Consider the following 17475-nt stretch of genomic DNA (forward strand, 5'->3'; position numbering starts at 1 on the left):
AGACTCAGTTAAATTCTCGTGTTGACCTGGCACTGCTTCTAGTGATATGAATGAATGAAGTGTTCGATCTGTTTTCAGACTTGCAGACTCACTGTGTGAGTGTAAAAGATACAGTGCAAGTTCTGTGTATACCACAAAGGACGGCATTCGAATCCCCAGTGTGGCTCTGGCTTTGAGTAAATGACTTGTGTTTGGGTTTTGGTTGGTTTTGTTTTGGGTGGTCTCTCAGCAGGTGGTCTGAGCTGGTCTCAAACCTCTGGTTTAACTTTTTTACTAAAACAAAAAAAATTTTTTTTGAATGAGTATTTTAAAAATCAGAAAAATACTTTTAATTTTTTTGTTTGGCTTCAATGGTTGGTTTCGTTTTCCTAGTAATAATTATAATGGATTCTATAATAGGATCAAAATTTTTCTGCCATAATGGAATATTTTCTAAACATTTTGACGTTATTTTTAGATACGTGCCTTAAGAAAGTTGTCAAATAGAATTAAAGCTTTTGGGGACAAAGCAGATGGTTATAAGAAGCTTATCATACGTAGATAAGCATGCCTTATCTATATCAATATAATCTTCAGAAACTTAAGCCCGTTCTTTGCACGTTCTGAGGGAATGGTTAATGAACAGACAGATTGGGCGGTTTGAGGAAACAAAAGTCTGGTGCCCGGGCAAAGAAAGTCCAGTTGGAATTGAAACAGTCGGTGGTGCACCTTTGCTAGGCTTCTTTGCTGGTGGCACCATAGAGAAAAGCCATCCCTAGGGAGTCAGAAGTAATTAAGTGGCTCTGATAATGTTTCATTCCTGTGAATTAGACATCCCATGTGTGTGAGGTGGGATGAAACTTTTTTTTTACCATTGTGTATTAGATAGTCCAGATGCATTGTTATTATTCCAAATCAAGTAAAACGTAGCACATTTTATAGATAGAAAAAGCATAACTCCAAAGAGCTGAAGCAGTTTGCATAAGATCACACTGCCAGTGGGTGGTAGAACTTGGGATTCGTGACCTGCCTTTTGACACCCATAACCCTAACCTGTCCTAGAGTTAATAGTATTGTCAACATTGCTTTTTAGGTGTTTCAAGCGACTGGTATGCAACACTCGATATGCTGAAGGAAAGCTGTCGAATTGCCAGCAGTGTTAACTGGTCAGACGTAGACCTTTCACAGTTCCAAGGTAAGGATTGGTTTCTTTACATAGAACCAATTAATCGTGAATGTTTTTCCTGGAACATTTTTTCTTTATAGTGCAATACAGTATCTCCTGCCAAGTGTGTTGGTGTGTGCCTGCTTTCCTAGCCCTTGGTAAACTTGAGGTGGAAGGGTTGCCAAGAGTGAGCCAGCTGTTGACTAGATTGTAAATACTCCAGCCAGAAATACATAACAAGGTTTTGCCCCTTCACACGCCCCCCCCCCCCCAAAAAAAAACAAAAGAGAGAAGAGGGTAAGAAGCATCATTTTATTTAAAGACATGACTTTTGCAGTGGTAGTGAGGTTTTTTTTTTTAATATTTAAAGATGTATTTATGTATGTGAGTACACTGTAGCTGTCTTCAGACACACCAGAAGAGAGCATCAGATCCCATTACAGATGGTTGTGAGCCACCATGTGGTTGCTGGGAATTGAACTCAGGACCTCTGAAAGAGCAGTCAGTGCTCTTAACCGCTGAGCCATCTCTTTACCCCAATGGTAGTGTTCTTAAAGGACACAAAATTTTCTACTAAATTGGGCAATTGATAGAGGAAAACAGTACATAGATGAATTCTGCAGGAATATTGGCCATGTTTAAAGAATCAGGTTTTGTGTAGTCTGTCTCCCTGCCCTGCCCCTTGTGTGTTTGCATGGACAGTTGCATTTTGGGGCCCTAGCACAGTTACAAATGTTATTCCCAGTTGCTGTCCACCTTTTATTTATTTATTTTCTGTTTATTACTGTTTGTGTCTGGTATGTATATGAAGATTGCTGGCATGAGTGCATGCTGAGGTACATATGTACAGCTCAAAGGAATCACTTATGTCCTTTTACTATGGACTCTTTTTAAGGTTTGAATTCAGATTTGCACAAGCAGTTTTGCCAGCTGAAGCCGTCTCTGCTTGGTTTATGTTTTGTGTGCTATGTGTGGGTGTCTTACACATGGACAGGCCAGGGGGCGACATCTCTTCATCTGTAGTTTCTCCACCTTATTTCTGAGACAGTCTCTCACTGAACCAGAAGCCTACAGTTTTGACTTAGAATGGCTGGCGTCTGGTAGTCTTCCTTGTGTGTGGTGTCCATCATGGTTTTATGTTTTTTCCCATCTCCTGATTGTGTTCTCTCTCCTGCCCTGACCCTCACCCTGAGTTACAGGCACATGCCGCAGTTCTTGGCGTTTAGGCAGGTCATGGGGCTCTAAGCTCAGACCCTTATACAGCTCTGCCCCCTCTTTTGAGACAAGTAGTAGCCTAGGCTCGTTGGCCAGTGAGTCCTCAGGATCTGTCTTCACTTCCCTCAAACACCAAAATTCCATGTAAGCCACGGACTGTGGCTTCCTTTTGTAACACATGGGTTTGGAGGTTGAATTCGGGTCTGAGTACACCATGTATTCTGACGTGAGTGATTGGAGACTGTGGACTGAGAAGACTTGTATTGGCCTTTATCGTGCAGTATTAGTCACGCTCACTGTGTTTCACACGCTTTCCTTTTAGGTCTGATGGAGAGTATGCGGCAGGCGGATCTCAAGAACTGGTCCTTAGATCAGGTTCAGTTCGCTGACCTCTGTTCCTCTCTGAATCAGTTCTTCACACAGACGGGCCTTATCCACTCACAGAGTAATGCTCAGCAGAATGTCTGTCATGGTGCCATGCACCCAGCAAAACCTTCCCAACACATCGGGGCAGGTATGGGCTTCATAGACTTCCATGAGCTCACTGTCCTGGGTAATAGTGTGATGTGTCTCTCAGGGTGACATTTATTTACATTGTGCTGTTTTTAAGAAATGAGTGATGACGAATACTTTATGGAAAGGGAGTCTTGAAAGTTTGGAGGCAAAGGGCTATTTTGTTGCGATTTGGGTGAATTATTACTATTATCCTTTGTGATCCTTAACTTTTTTTTTTTCCCCCCGGAGCTGGGGACCGAATCCAGGGCCTTGCGCTTGCTAGGCAAGCGCTCTACCACTGAGCTAAATCCCCAACCCCGATCCTTAACTTTTTATTGTTATTAAACAAGTCTCTAAAAGATACTCGTTGGTTTTTCTTAAAAACATAGTTATAAAATTATTTCACTTTAAATTTGTTGATTTATAGTGAAAATCAAAGTGTTAAATCTTTTAAGGATGTTAAAATGAAAAGTTTAAGGACCATTTGAAGACTGCACACAATGAATGGCAGGTTGTCCTTATGCAGGCTCTGAGATGAGGGCATGGGAAAATGAGAAATTGTGGTGTATTCCCTCCCTCCACATTCCTCACCCCTCCCATCACTTCTCCTGTGAAAATAAAAGTGTGATAAAGTTTGAGCAACTTATCTTGGAGTTAATGACCTGGGCTTAGAGTCTGATCCTGCTTCTGTCAAGTTTCTCCTCTGTTATTTCCCCTATATGTGAGCTGCGGGGCTTGGGCTAGGTCATCTCTGATGCCATCTCAAGCCTGGGCACAGGTCTGGCTTTCCCGAGGTTAGTGAAGACTTGGGATCAGCCAAGTCCAATGCGCCTTACCTTGTTAGTCAGGATCAGTTTTCTTCCCTTCCTAGGAAACATAGTAGTTACTTTTCAATTTCATTGCATTCAGGTGCAATTTATTTTGATACACTTGCATTCCTAGGAACACGGTCTTCTTGAAAACTGATGTTCACTCACAAGGACGGTCAAGGGGTCATTCAGGGCAGTAGAGAAATGGGCAGCAGCACAAGAGTCTTTGAGCCAGGACATCTGGATTCTAAATCCAGAAGCTAAGACAGTGCCAAAGCTGTGCCCTTCGGCAAGCCAGCTTAACTTTTTTGAGCTTCCTTTGACTTCTGTAAAAAGAAGAGGTGATTTCTGGTCAGGCTTTCTGTGTGGGTAGTGGGAGAGTCAAGTGAAGTCAGGGATGTGGAAATCATTTTGAGCTGTAATGAAGTGACAACTGTAGATGTCCTTGCACATGAGTTTATGCCAGTGCGCTCAGTACCTAGCATGCACCCTATACCAGGAGCCAGTTACATTTCAGAAGGAATAGTTTTCCGTCTTCCCCTCCTTGGCTTCATGTAGGTAGCCATTCCATTAAGAGTCTAGTGCTTGCTTTGTTTTGATGATAGTGGTAACATGTTTTCTCTTCGTGTTTTTAACTTGGTTAGGAAATTTGTACATAGATTCCAGGCAAAGTGGAATCCCTCCCTCAGTGATGCCACCCCCTGGTTATCCTCATATTCCACAGGCGCTCAACACTCCAGGAACTACGATGGCAGGTAATGTCCCTGTTCTGTTTGCGACCTAGAGCTTTAAAGCTGTAAAGCTTGGGTGTCCTGCTGTAAATGAGGCACTTTGGGAGGCTGTGAACTGGGCTGCAGAGTACCTTTGAGCATTTGTTTACTTTGACGGACTTAATGCAGCTTTTGGGGTATCTGTGTGGATTAGCTTCTGAGAATTCTGTTCTGTTGGTTTCCAAGAACTAATGTACTCTTTCCAGGCTAAAGGTATGGTAAGTGGCGAGTAGGCAGGGAACTGCGTGCAGGTAGAACTGGAAGGAGGGGTCTTAAGGGTCACCTGGGTGAATGAGCATTTAGACCGTGACTCCCCTGCCCTTCTCTTTACCTGTCTGAGAAAAAGACAATAAATAGCATTTATTTGCCAGTGAGGATGTGAGACCTGGAGAGACCTGTGTGCCAGGCAGTGGGGAAGGGATGTGTCTGCTTCACACTCCCCTCCTCGCCCACTAGTGATTTTCATGTACCAAGATACAGAGGCTAGAGCTCAAGCCTGATTGCCTGTCTCCTGCCTGTCTGACACAGTGAGGGATTGAGCTTTTTGTTAAAGACACGACACCATTTCTGATATAGTGTAATACACTGAAAACCATAGCGTATGTTGAAGGATTCTTGAGAAAAATAATTAGTGTGTAATTTGGAATTTTGTTTTTACAGTACAAACACCAATGATCCAATAAATACAGCATTTCAAAGGGTATGCTTAAATTCTAATAAAAGGGCTGCTTTTAGTAAGTTCTGTTACGTCCCAGTCTAAGTTCAGTGCTACCCAATGATGACGACAGCAATTTCTTCTCCTCCTCCCTCCTCCTCCTTCTCCTCCTTCTTCTTCCTTCTTCTTCCTCCTTCTTCTTTCTTCTTCTTTCTTCTTTTCTTCTTCTTCTGTTAAAAGTTTTTTGTTGTATGGGTGTTTTTCCTGAATGTGTTACTGCTGCCAAAGGAGGTCAGAAGTGAGCATAAGATCCTCTGGACCTGGAGTTAGAAGCCACCACATGGGTTCCTGGGAACAGCTCAAACAACACTTTTAACAACTGAGCTGTTGCCCCAGTACTCTGAGAGCATTCTTAATTTATGTTATTGAAAACACATTAGAGCAGACTAGTGAAGTGGTTGTCAGCATTTTTTCTTGAGCCTTCCTTAACTGCAGGCTAATAAAATAAATGAATGTTTTTTAGAGTCAGGTGGACTGCGTTTAAATTTTTTGGGTTTTGGGTTTTTGTTAGTTTTGAGTCGGTATGAGTTGTCCAGACTGGCCTTGATCAGTGACCCTCCTGCCTGTCTCCTGAGTGTTTAATTAAGATTTAGATTACATGCATGTATCGTTATAACTGTAGGGTTTTTTTGTTCAACTTCTTTAATCCTATTCTTCTTACTATAAAATAAGGACCAGACGACCCACTTGTTGGAGGATTTTGGGTGGATTCTAGGTAATGTACCCATGTCCTAGCACATAGGAGACAAGCTCCGGGGGCTATTTGGTCTCTTCCTGTCTTCCCTGACTAGGCCACTGCTGACTGCCTCCTCCTTTCCAGGCCATCACGGAGCCATGAACCAGCAGCACATGATGCCTTCCCAAGCCTTCCAGATGCGGCGCTCTCTGCCTCCAGATGACATCCAGGATGACTTTGATTGGGATTCAATAGTGTAGGCTTGTCTCTGCAAGACAGCAGACTCCAGCATCCTTTTTGTTCAGTGAAAGGAAGGATTAGAGTCCGGTTGAGAAAACAAAGCAGTTACCAGTGCTATCTAAATTCCTTTTGAAGACAATCAGAGATTCTAGCTGGGTAACTTACTGCTTTCATCCAACCCAAGCAAGAACTACATGTTTGTCTCCCCGCCAGCACCCTCTGTAGCTTCTGACTGTTGTGATTTGGACAGCTTTTTGCATATTTGTGTCAGTTTGATGTTGACCACAAGTGCCAGACTGATTTTTCAGACAGAGCCTATTTTGCTGCGAGCAGTTTATAGATACATGTGTAAATATGTGTACAAATATTACTGAAAGGCTTCAAGTTTTTTCTAATTGGATTATTGTATCTTGAAAGGAAAGTTATTGTCAGTTTTTATTCCTTGTTAGGCCATTTTCTGCAGGATGCTTTCAAATGATACAGAGAGCTGAAAGGAAATTGGCTTCCCAAAGCCCAGTTTCCTTTATTTAATCTCCAGAGGTAGGAGCAATCATGAATTCCACCGAGTAAGTCAAGAATCTGGAGTTGGCACTCTCAGCAGTGCAGAGGGTCTGTGGTTCCTGAGCAAGCTTGTAGTGCAGGGTGTGAGAGTGCTGTACCCGGTCAGCGTGACTCCTCAGCCGCATTCTGACAGCTCTGAAGTGTGTGGGCGGATTGAAACTAGGTATTGCTTGGCTCTTCAAACAAATCACGTCTCCATACTCACTTATGTATTTATTATTCAAAAGTGTTATTTTAATATTTATTGCTACTTTCTGTGAATGCACAGCGCTGTTGGATTCACTAGGGAGGAATTTGTCTGAGAGCATGGTTATTTTTCTGGATAAAAGTTTACAAACAAAGACAATCAGAAACATTTGTCCTTCTCTTTACCATCACTCTTTACCAGGTAGTGTGCTTCCCGCCTTACCTAGCCTTCCTGCTGGTGGAGAGTTAATAAATAGCTAAATAAGAATTTTCTGGAATTTGAATCAGTCTATTTAGGTAGCAAGACACAGAAGCTGGAGTTATACAGCAGTGTCCTTGCTGTTGTTGGTAACGCTAGCAGGGGCTGCATGCAGCTCCAGAGTCCATCTGCGTCAGTCTCGAGTGCAGTGACTGCGTGACCTGCTGTTGGGTCTGTGTGTGTATCCCTGACAAGAAGCACCTCAGAGCTTTATCAGTTGCTTTGTTTTGTGTCGTGTCACAGCTTGCATGGGTTGATTGTGTTGATTGTGTTGATTTTTATAATGAAAGTAAAAGAAAGGAGATTCTCCTCCCCACAGAGAATAGATTGTTAATTGGTTCTTTACAGAGGGGGAAAAATCTGTTTTAATGAGGAAAATAGATTCTGTCAAATCAAGGAGAAATAACTGGTCACCAGTTGCTTGTTATTGTCTCTGGGCTCAGTAATGCTTAATCACGTTAACTAACCTCAGTGAGTCTGTGGATGAGTAATCTCTACTTGAACAAAGGTGTGTGTGTGTGTGTGTGTGTGTGTGTGTGTGTGTGTGTGTGTGTGTGTGGAGAGAGAGAGAGAGAGAGAATATGAATATCTGTGTATGTATTAATGGAGTATTGTCTTGAATGAATCGCTGGGAAGCCATGGTAGTACTGGGAAAAAGGGAGAGCCTCGAGCTTCTCTTGTTGTTTAGTCCCCCACTTGGCATGAGAAGAAGCTCAGGTATATCCCCTTGGGTTAGTGAAAATCAGAGGATTCTCAAACAATAGCCAACAGGCCTCTCTCAGAAGGACCAGGCAAGATGAGATGACTCCCTGCAGAGGAACAGATTGGGAAAATGAGGCCCCAGAAGTTTACTCCGTCTGTTTTCTAGATACCACAGTGGCTGCTCCCTGACTAGGGTCGATGCTCAGCAGTGTGCACTTTAAGTGATTGCAGCCCATGAAACAGCACTGCTTGATGAGCTTACAAATCACGTGAAGCTGATTTCCCATTTGGCAGTTGTTTGCTGATTTGCAGTGATCCGTATGGTTATGAACGTTTAAACTGACCAGGAATGGCACCAAAGGACAGACTCACTACTGTCTGAGATTCCCTGTTCCCCAGGGGCTCAGCAAGTCTGAGTGGCCCTGCAGGGAGGGCTAGCTGCTGGGTGCAGAGTCCCTCTAGTGGCCATTTCTGTTGTTATTCGACGACACATAGCAAGTTCTCTTGGGCTTAAATTGACTGGAGACTTTGGGGTAAAGACTAATAACCGTACATACACAGGTGGGGTGCTCTGTCCAAGAGAAGAGTCCGACTGGCATTTGTGGCAGTGTTTGAAATGTAAATGTGCTCCTGTGTGTTCCTGTAAATATTTAATACGTGTCTCAGACGCCCTTTGAAGTGGGAGGGGATCGATCTTGGGAATATTTCAAATGGAATAGAGTATTTTGATATGTTCATTGGAAGGGTGACGTGTACATACTTCTGTTGTATATACGTGGTGACATGCATTGGCTTTTGTGCAGAAACAACCTGCTCTCTGTGCTGCTGTTGGACAGTCAGTGTTTTAATGTTTCTACAGTTTTCCTATTGCACGATTTCATATTCTGCCAATGGTGAGTGGCACCCATTCTTTGTAACTGTTTAGTGCTGTAAAGACATATTCCAAGTGTCATTAGGATTGTCGCTGCCAGAACTGATATGCATGGATGGCACTTAAAATAAATATATTATGACTGTATGTGCAGCCTGTGGTCTGTGTTATTCGCTGCAGTTGAGAAAGCCAGATTGAAGCCAGTGGCCAGGCCACAAAGCCCTTGGGAGTTTGACACCCAGGCATTGCTGCCTTAGCACTGAACTTAAGGCTGTTTAATCTCACACTTGGGGCAATCCAGAGGGGGAAGCCACAGTTTCTGCCCTTAATGTGTACACACTCGCCTGGGATGAGAAGCAGGCAGCACCTGACCAGGGAGGCCACCCTGGAGGTTTCCTTGGTGAGGAGCAGTGACTCAGGAAAGCACCTTCAGAGAAGGCAGTGCAGGTAAGCTCCAGAGGGCCTGAGGCCAGCAGTTTTCTCCCTGACACTGCTGCTCCATGCCCTGGCTCAGACTGGATTAGAGTGGAGGTTGTGGGTTTTGGTAGAAGCAAATTCAAAAACACTTAGTTGGCAGTGGACAGGGAAGAAACAAGAGGATGCCCCAGCTTTTACCTAATTGTAGACTTAGGTTGACTGTGTCTGGGGTAGACTCCAGAGTTGTTTTCAACTCCATGGTTTGCCAAAGCCAAGGAGACACTAGTCACTGTGTGTGTGTGTGTGTGTGTGTGTGTGTGTGTGTGTGTGTGTGTGTGTGTGTGTTTTTAGAGGACAAGGCTGGGCTAGCTGGAGTGTGCCTCTCCTGATCAGTGGAGGCATAAACACAGACAATCTGCTGCATGTATGTTTTTCTCAGCTTTACCATGTAGCTCTGAGGTATTGTCTTTACATATGGTCATTACCAGCTGTGTATAGTGTCCTGAACAAACCATAAAAGCTCAGTAAGACTTCATGGAAGAGGCATTCAAAGCTTCATACTTCCTTCTCTTATAAAAATGACTAATGCAAGCATATTTTATTGAGAGCATTCAGACCAGGTAAAGGAAGCAACTTGTTCCAAGTCTCTCAACTTGGGGAAATCTGAGGGGAGGTTGGAGAGTCATTGATGTAGCAGCAGTTCACACTTCCTGTGCACAGATGGGAGGGATGGCTCAGGAGGTAAAGCCACTTTCCTCCAGGATTGATGACCTGAGTTCAGACCCCCTGACTAGTGCTGGAAGGAGAAAACCAACTCCCACAGTTTTCCTCCCCCCAGTGTACACATTGTTAACTTGATCTACTGTCACCTGATGGTGTCATGGCCCTGTGTGTGGAAGAGGAGACAGCTTGGAGAAGTGAGGGTTGCAGCATACACTGCAGAAGAACAGAGACTTCAAACATCAGAGGGCCTGTATAAGATGGGACATTGGCGTGAGCAGAGCATCTCACCATGTGTGCTCTTGGCTGGTGCTGTGCGTACTACCCTTAGGAGCCAGTCTGCAGTCTCTCCTGGAGCCTAGGGATAGGCTACAGCCAAGCAGAATAGGCAGCATGTTGACGCCCTGAGACAGCCCCTCCATTGGTTTCTTTTATAGTAAGTTCAAGAGATTTTGAATGTCCTCTCTCCTTTCCCAAGGTCTGATAAATCGACAAGTCACCGTGGGAAAGCAACTGGCTGCATCAGAACCAGAGTGCAGTCCCATTTCAGGGCAGTGTCCCACATGTGGACCCCAGCTGCTTAGTGTTGTCCCAGACACCTGGTATGCATCATCATTCACTCTCAGGAAACAACCCATGGGCCTGATAGCATACCCAACCTCTTGAAAAGCACCTAGGCCGGGCGTGGGACAGAGCTGGTAAGAACAGCAGCAGTAGGGCTGATTTCCAGTGCTAATCCACACAGCCTAAGACCTCTGTTCTCAGCTTGCTGTGCTTTCCCAAGTCTTCCTAATTGACTGCCCCTGAAGAGTGGGGGGGGTGGGGGCGGTGCGGGCGGGCTGGCGGGCTGGGGAGCATGGTTTGTTCTTCTGGAGGACCCTAGTTCCTTTCCCAGTACCTATGTCAGATGTCACCAGCTCCAAAGGATCCAGTATACTCAGGTGCATACACGTAGTTTTAAAATAATTAAAAGTCATTAAAGTCATGTAAAGCAAAGGCTGCATGGAATGCCTGTGGTCACCAGGGGGCACCCCTGCCTGCTGTATGTCTCTCCTTTCTGGAAGGGTTCCTTCAACTCCTGTGCCACCTATTTGCACACCCCAGGGCTTAGAGAGGAAGAGGCACCTTCCCTCCCTGTCTGTGTCCCTTTTGCTTGTATGGTAACACTGCTGTCTGGAGATGCTTGACTCCTTGCTGTTCTCAGCCTACACGTCATGTGGCTGAACCCTAAAGTTTGCCTTACACACACACACACACACACACACACACACACACACACACACACACACACCCCAGGACCAGCTGACATTCCTCCTGCAGGTGTGGCTCAGGCAGGCACACCTTGCCCTCTCCAGCCTGGCCTGTGAGCCTGAGTGGGCCTGGATGGTGTCCTGTGTAATGCTCTGTCAAGTGCGTTATGATTATTGCCACCATTTGCCACCTCCCTGCCTGGTACTTGACAGCCATTATCTTTCTCAGCACTCCCAGCCACCTCACGGGGTCAGTGCCATTATCTGCTTTTTACTGCCGGGGATTGCCACTCTGAGGGGTGAAGTGTTAGCCCAAAGGTCGCTACCTTGTGAGTGGGAAGACAGCCCGGATCTGCTTCTTTCTGGTCTGTGCTTCCCATAGATTTCCTCTTTGATAGCAGTCCCAGGAGCCTTTGACCTCCCTCTCCCCAGCCCACCCTACCCTAGATCCTGCCCATGTCCCTAGCTCCCTATCTCAGAATGTCACCTCTTTGCTCTCAGTCCCCCTCCCCCAAAGATCAGAAGCAGCTTCCTGTCCCACACAAGTTAATGATGATGTCAAAGGACATTTCTCAGCTTCCCTTCCCATGCCTGAGTGATGCTTAGGGGACAGGGATGGCTCTGGTTCACTAAAACATAGGCCTTTGGCCACTGTGGTTCCGTGTGTGTGTGTGTCTGTGTGTGTCTCTGTGTGTGATGGTTGGGTGCTTGTCACTGTGTAGTCTGAGTAGCTGTGACTGATTTCTTTTTCCATGTGTGTATGTGTAGGCACAGATGTGGATGCGTGTTAGTGTGAGTGTACATCCTTGTGGAAGCCCCATGTTGAGGTGGGTCAGTGAAGCAGGTTCTCAGTCAAAACCAGAGTTCGCTAATAATTGCTAGTTCTGCTAGGCAGCTTGCCTTGGGGATACAATCTCCTATCTTCCCAGGCTGCCTGCCCACCCAGCTTTGATGTGTTCTGGTGATCCAAACACAAATTCTTGGGGTTGCTCAGCGGGCTGGAAGTAGGTGTGTGTGTGTGTGTGTGTGTGTGTGTGTGTGTGTGTGTGTGTGTGTGTGTGTGTGTGTTGGGGGTGGGGGTGGTTAGACTTTTTTTTTTTTTTTTTTTGGGTTCTTTTTTTTTGGAGCTGGGGATCGAACCCAGGGCCTTGAGCTTCCTAGGCAAGCGCTCTACCACTGAGCTAAATCCCCAATCCCCTAGACTCTTAACTTAGGAGCATCCTCTCAAGTTGCATACCCAGGGGCTGCCGTAGTTAGATCCCGAGAGTCTCTAGGTATTTTTTCTTCTCACATGCCTTGCTTGACCCTCTTGCTTCTCTCCCGGGTACTGTGGCTTTGGGTTAAATGGCAGGTAAGTGCCCGTGCCTGCCCACGCTTTCTCATGCTAGCAGAAGCTGATCGGTTGTCCTTTGGCTAGTGGCTAGAATCTCGGCAGACCGCAAGGGGCCAGTACAGCTGGTGCTTAGGGTGCTGGGGAGAATACAGGCGTTGGAGTCTGTTCTAGGATTCTTTGTGGGCCAGACACTGCCTTCCCTGAGGTGGTTTCCTTTTCATCAGAACCAAACACCTCAGAGTTGAGAAGCTGGCAGGTACTTGGCGGCTGGGCACTGATCCAGAGGAGCTCCCTCTGCTCCGACCAAGTTGCCACAAACAGCTGATTCCCCTACACACATGCACACTCACACTCCCCTCCAGACCTGCCAGGATGGAGTACCTCCTTCCATCCTGTATGCTCTCCGCTTGTAGCTTACCGCCACCTACCCTTGGTCCTCTGCTGCAGTTTCTGTGCGCACAGTGGCCCTGCCAGGGTCCTAAACTGCTTCTCACTGTCATTAGGCAAATGCCCAAGCTTGTACTGTTGGAGCCCTGCTGTGCTTTAGCCCAGACCAGCTTTCCTCCCTGTGCCCCCAGGTCTGCATCTGTCAGTCAAAGGCCACTTCAGATGCCATGACCACCAGCTTCGGGGACCTGAGCTCCCGGCTTTATTCCCAGCATGTCCCTCAAGGAGTCCAGTGAAGTCCATCCATGTCCTGTCTTATCTTGGGCTTCTCTGAAATTGTGTGTGTGTGTGTGTGTGTGTGTGTGTGTGTGTGTGTGTGTGTGTGTACGCGTGCATGCGCGTGCGTGCGTGCATGCAGGGCACTCATGGGTTGAGCATTCCAGATGAGTCTCTCTTCCCTGCCTTCAGTGAGATGTCTCTAGGAGGAGGAAGAGGAGGCAGCTGTTGTGTGTGAATGGGAGCAGATGGCAAACGGGTGCCCATCATCTCATCCTGGCCAGTCACGGGGATGACTTGACTGGGCAAACAAGCAGACACACCCTTCTACTCCCCAGCTGCCCCCTGAAGCATCAAGGGAGATAGTCTGGGGCCTGGGCTCTGGCCAGGGCCTTGGAGCCTTGCCAGCTGCCACTTCCTGTGTGATACAGGCATCTGATCATCCATGTTCTCCTCTGCAGCGTGGGCGTCGCTGCTTCTTAGTGGGCCACTTCTCTTCCTTCCCTCAAAGGGGAAGTTTATGTGGGGCCAGGATCTGTATAGGAGGCACTCGGGAAGTTCCTCATTGCACCCGGTGGAAGGTCAGGCTTTTCTTTGGCATTTCAGAAAATTGGATTCGGTTCTGGAATTTATAGCTATATGACCAGAGCTGTCACCAAATCCACCTGGCAGTAAATTTTAAAAAATGTGCCTTCCTCTGGGTTAAAGGTGTTAAAACTTTTGTTTACATGTGTGCCATTGGCCCTGTGCCTTTCTGTAGTGCACAGTCAATAGGGCTGTACCCAGCAGCCATGTACATACATGCCCTTGGGAAGTCATGGCTTCTTAACCTCACTGAGCTCCTGAGCTCCAGCTCACCGCCCCCACCCTTTAAAATGGGGGAATGAATATATATACATATATATTCATATTTATTGTCAAAACTGTCAGGAGGTTCACAGACACTGGAACTGTCAGGCAGTTTTGGCTGCCTGGGTTCCCATGGCAACCAGAGATTGCTCCATCCTCTGAAGCACATTTACAAGCTTCCCAGGCTGGACTAAAATGCAGACCACACCTCTCAAGGCCACTCCAGATTAGGCTTGGTGTCTCAGGCTCTTACTGGGCCTTGTTCCGGGTTTAGGTCTGTTGGAGGATTTAGGTTTGTAGTGGACCTGACCTTAATGGGCACTTGGGAATCAAATGAGGTCCCCTACACACAGCTCTTAAACCAAATCTGTTGGCCAGAAGTAATAGTATCAGTCTCCTTGAGGAGCCCAGGGTACCCCACATCAAGTAGAGCTCCCCGACTTCCAGCATCGTGGTTAAGGCCAGCTGTGCTGGGGATGTGTCAATGGATACCCATAGCTGCAGAATTGTGCCACAGTTAACTGCTGTTCTTGGGACAAGCCCTGCCACTTTCCGTTTTTCCTTCAGACATGGTGGCATCCCCCCAACTCCAGGCCTTGTCTGAGCACTGGGCATGTGGCTTAAGCTGCCACTCTTGAAGGCTGTGTGGCTCTGAGGATGGTGTGTACAAAAGAGCAGAAATGGCCTTAACCTTAACTCCAAGTTTTGGGAACCCCTGGAAGTTGCTAGGAGATGTTGAGAACTGCCATGGGGCCGTTTGTTTCACCCATCTTCAACACAACTCAACGTAACTCAAGGATGAAGCCGGCACCAAGTCTGGGGGCCGTCTAGCTCTAGGTAGAGCCTCCCACTCCTGCGTAGTGTTGAGAGCCTGGTTGAATAATGTACTCATCAGGGGCTGACCTTGAATGGCAGCCAGGCAGCCTGGGTTCCCTCCGAGGTTTGGGACAGTGACTGGTTGTCCCTAGATGGTGCTGTGGTCTGGAAGGTCGAGGAAGTGTGTTGGCTTGGCCAGAAGAGGTGGTACTTAAGGATGGGAAACCCAAACGTCCTCGGAACCATGAAATGGTGAGATGAGGTATGCTGGGAGCTGAGGACAAGCCTCGGGACTCAGGATGCAAGCTTGGGTCCAGGAGTCCAGGAAAGGTCCAATCTCAAGAAGCTTTAAGGCAGGCTGATGATGTCATATGTCTCCTGCAGAGGAGGCAGGGGTTTGAACTCAGAGCTGGCTCCAGGTTGGCCAGGCAGCATGGGACAAGGGGGAAGAGTAAGTTCCTACTTCCCAGAGCAGAGTTGGAGGTAAGGTGGGGGTGGATAGGGCCAGACCCAAAGGGCTAGGACCAGATAGCAACTTCCTCTCTCCCACGGTGTGGAACTGCATTATCCTGAAGGTCCGATGCACCTGCTCCTGGGCAAAAGAGACAGCAGGAGTGGGACCCTTTCCCTCCCCCCAGTCACAACCACACCTGAGACACCTTGGAGTCTCAGAAAAAAAGGATTCCCCTAGCCCAGTCCCACCCTAAAGCCAAATCAAATTCCTTAGGCTCCCACGTCATCCCAGACCTAACCCAAATCATAAACCCAGCCCCACCCCATCCATCTCCAACTTCACTGCAAACGACTCAGTTGCAACCCCACAAGGAATCGGAACCCAGCCCAGCAGCCTCCACACTGATGAGTCTCTAACCAGTATCCACTTCCAAACCCAGCCCTAATCAGCTCCATGCCAAAGCCAGCTCAGACGAGCAGGAACTACCATTCCCAGATGCTATATCAAACCCCCTAACTCAGCCCCTGAGCTGGCAGCTGCTGATCCTCACGTTAGCCCAGCTCTCTGTCACCCCGGTGCACCCCTGAAGAGTCTCCTACTCCTCCCGCCTCTCCACATTAGTCCTCAAAACAGCCATGACTTTATCTCCAACCCAGCCCACGAGTACCCTGCAGCTATGAATCCCTGCTCAGCACCCTTGCTAGGTCATCTCTCAACAGGCTAAGGAAGAACCCATGGACTGCACATGTGTGGACTACCAGCACACAGACACACATGCCTCCACACTGTTTCCTGAAGTACACATGGACCTCCTCACAAATACGCATAAACAGACAGCTTCAGGATGTGTACACACACACACACACACACACACACACACACCTTAGTGTGTGCACGCTAATAAGTATGTACGCATGAATATGATCAAGCATATCCACACACACCTCAGTGTGTCATACTCTGGCATACATAGGCACACACACAACAGTTCAGGGCACACACAAACGTCTTTGTACACATGTCTTTCAGAGTACCTACATATGCCCTTCACACCTCACGTGTACTCGCGCACATCTCTGTACACATACATACTCCAGCGTACACACACACACCTCAGCATACATGCAATCTGCATCTCAGTGCCTGCATGCTTTTGCACATGGCCCCACTGTGGGGGTTGCGGGGGACAGACACCAGAGGTTCAGTCTAGAACAGCATGGCAAGACCAAATGTTTCCTGACGTTGCCCCTGGGTTAGGTACTTTCTACTTTCTTCTTACAAGGGTCCTCTCTGTCTAGCCCCTTCTTTAGTACTGTTCTCACATCCAGGGATGCTGTCCCTCACCCTGGCTATCTGGGAATGCAGGCAGCATGGTGAAGTGACAGGAAGAAAAGGAGGCTCCAGGACAGTGTTTTTCAGGATCCTGGGGCTTGTACACCATAGGTCCTGCAGTGAACATATGACTTGCCCCATCCCTGCAGGTGTCAGATCACAAGGACCCAGGTCCACAGGGATCATTTCAGCCATGAGGATAGGACAAGGGCCATACTGCCTGAAGACGGACTCTTCTGACTGGGCTAGGTGGGTAGCCATCAGAGGAGACAGAGAGGACCAGGAGCCACTGCTGCTTTTCAGATAACAGCACCTTCATCAAGGGTTTCCTGTGTGCCCGGTACACTTAGGCCCTCATAGACTCCTCAGTACCAAGGCTTCTGCCAACCAGGGAGCTATTCACATTGGTATGCACAGAGAACCTGGTAAGGCAATACAACTTGGAGTGGTAACTGCCACAGCGAAAACAGGCCGTTGGTGGGGTTTGAATGCATGCCTGAGAATGGCAAAGTTGAGTCACAGAGACCAACCAAGGTTGGGTCTTGTGTTGCCACTCTCCCCTCTCTCTGGGCTCACTTTCTCTTCCCCTCCCCCAGAACATTCCAGGCCCAGCTCACTTCTTGCTCCTCCTAACTGGATGGGAAATGCCTCTTCTGTGCTCCCCACCCCCATGCTAATGGCCCTGTCTCTGTTGTCACTGTTGTCACAGTCACCTTGCTGGGCCTCTTTCTTCAAGGGCAGGGCTGGGTCTGCCATCCTGGTCAGGAGTAAATCCAGGACCCAGCCCAGCTGTGGGTCAAAGTAGTGCCCAGGGAGGGGCCAGTGCTCTGCCAGGCTCTGTTGATCTCTTATCTCCAAGGCTCCACTGGCCTTATCTGATGGGGCTCAACAAGCAGCAGATGAGGTTGACAAGGCCCCAGGGTTACTGAGTAACCCCAAGCTCTTTAAAAGCCCCACTGTTTATCCCAGACACTAGTACTGGCCTGTTCTCGGCATTG

At 47.4% G+C, this 17475-nt stretch overlaps 1 protein-coding gene across 6 annotated transcripts in view; it reads left to right on the forward strand.

Moving 5' to 3' along the window:
- Nucleotides 1–8790, forward strand: part of Foxj3 (forkhead box J3) — an 88138-nt gene extending 79348 nt beyond the window's left edge. For all 6 annotated transcript variants that reach the window (XM_039110006.1, XM_039110009.1, XM_039110007.1 and 3 more), the window contains 4 exons: nt 1073–1174; nt 2682–2873; nt 4308–4418; nt 5969–8790. In XM_039110006.1, coding sequence (XP_038965934.1) covers nt 1073–1174; nt 2682–2873; nt 4308–4418; nt 5969–6084 — 521 coding nt within the window. In that variant the 3' untranslated portion in view covers nt 6085–8790. The remainder of the gene's footprint in view (nt 1–1072; nt 1175–2681; nt 2874–4307; nt 4419–5968) is intronic.
- Nucleotides 8791–17475: the final 8685 nt, after the last annotated feature.

This window comes from Rattus norvegicus, chromosome 5 (genome assembly GCF_036323735.1).
Source record: "Rattus norvegicus strain BN/NHsdMcwi chromosome 5, GRCr8, whole genome shotgun sequence".
Lineage (NCBI taxonomy): Eukaryota > Metazoa > Chordata > Mammalia > Rodentia > Muridae > Rattus > Rattus norvegicus.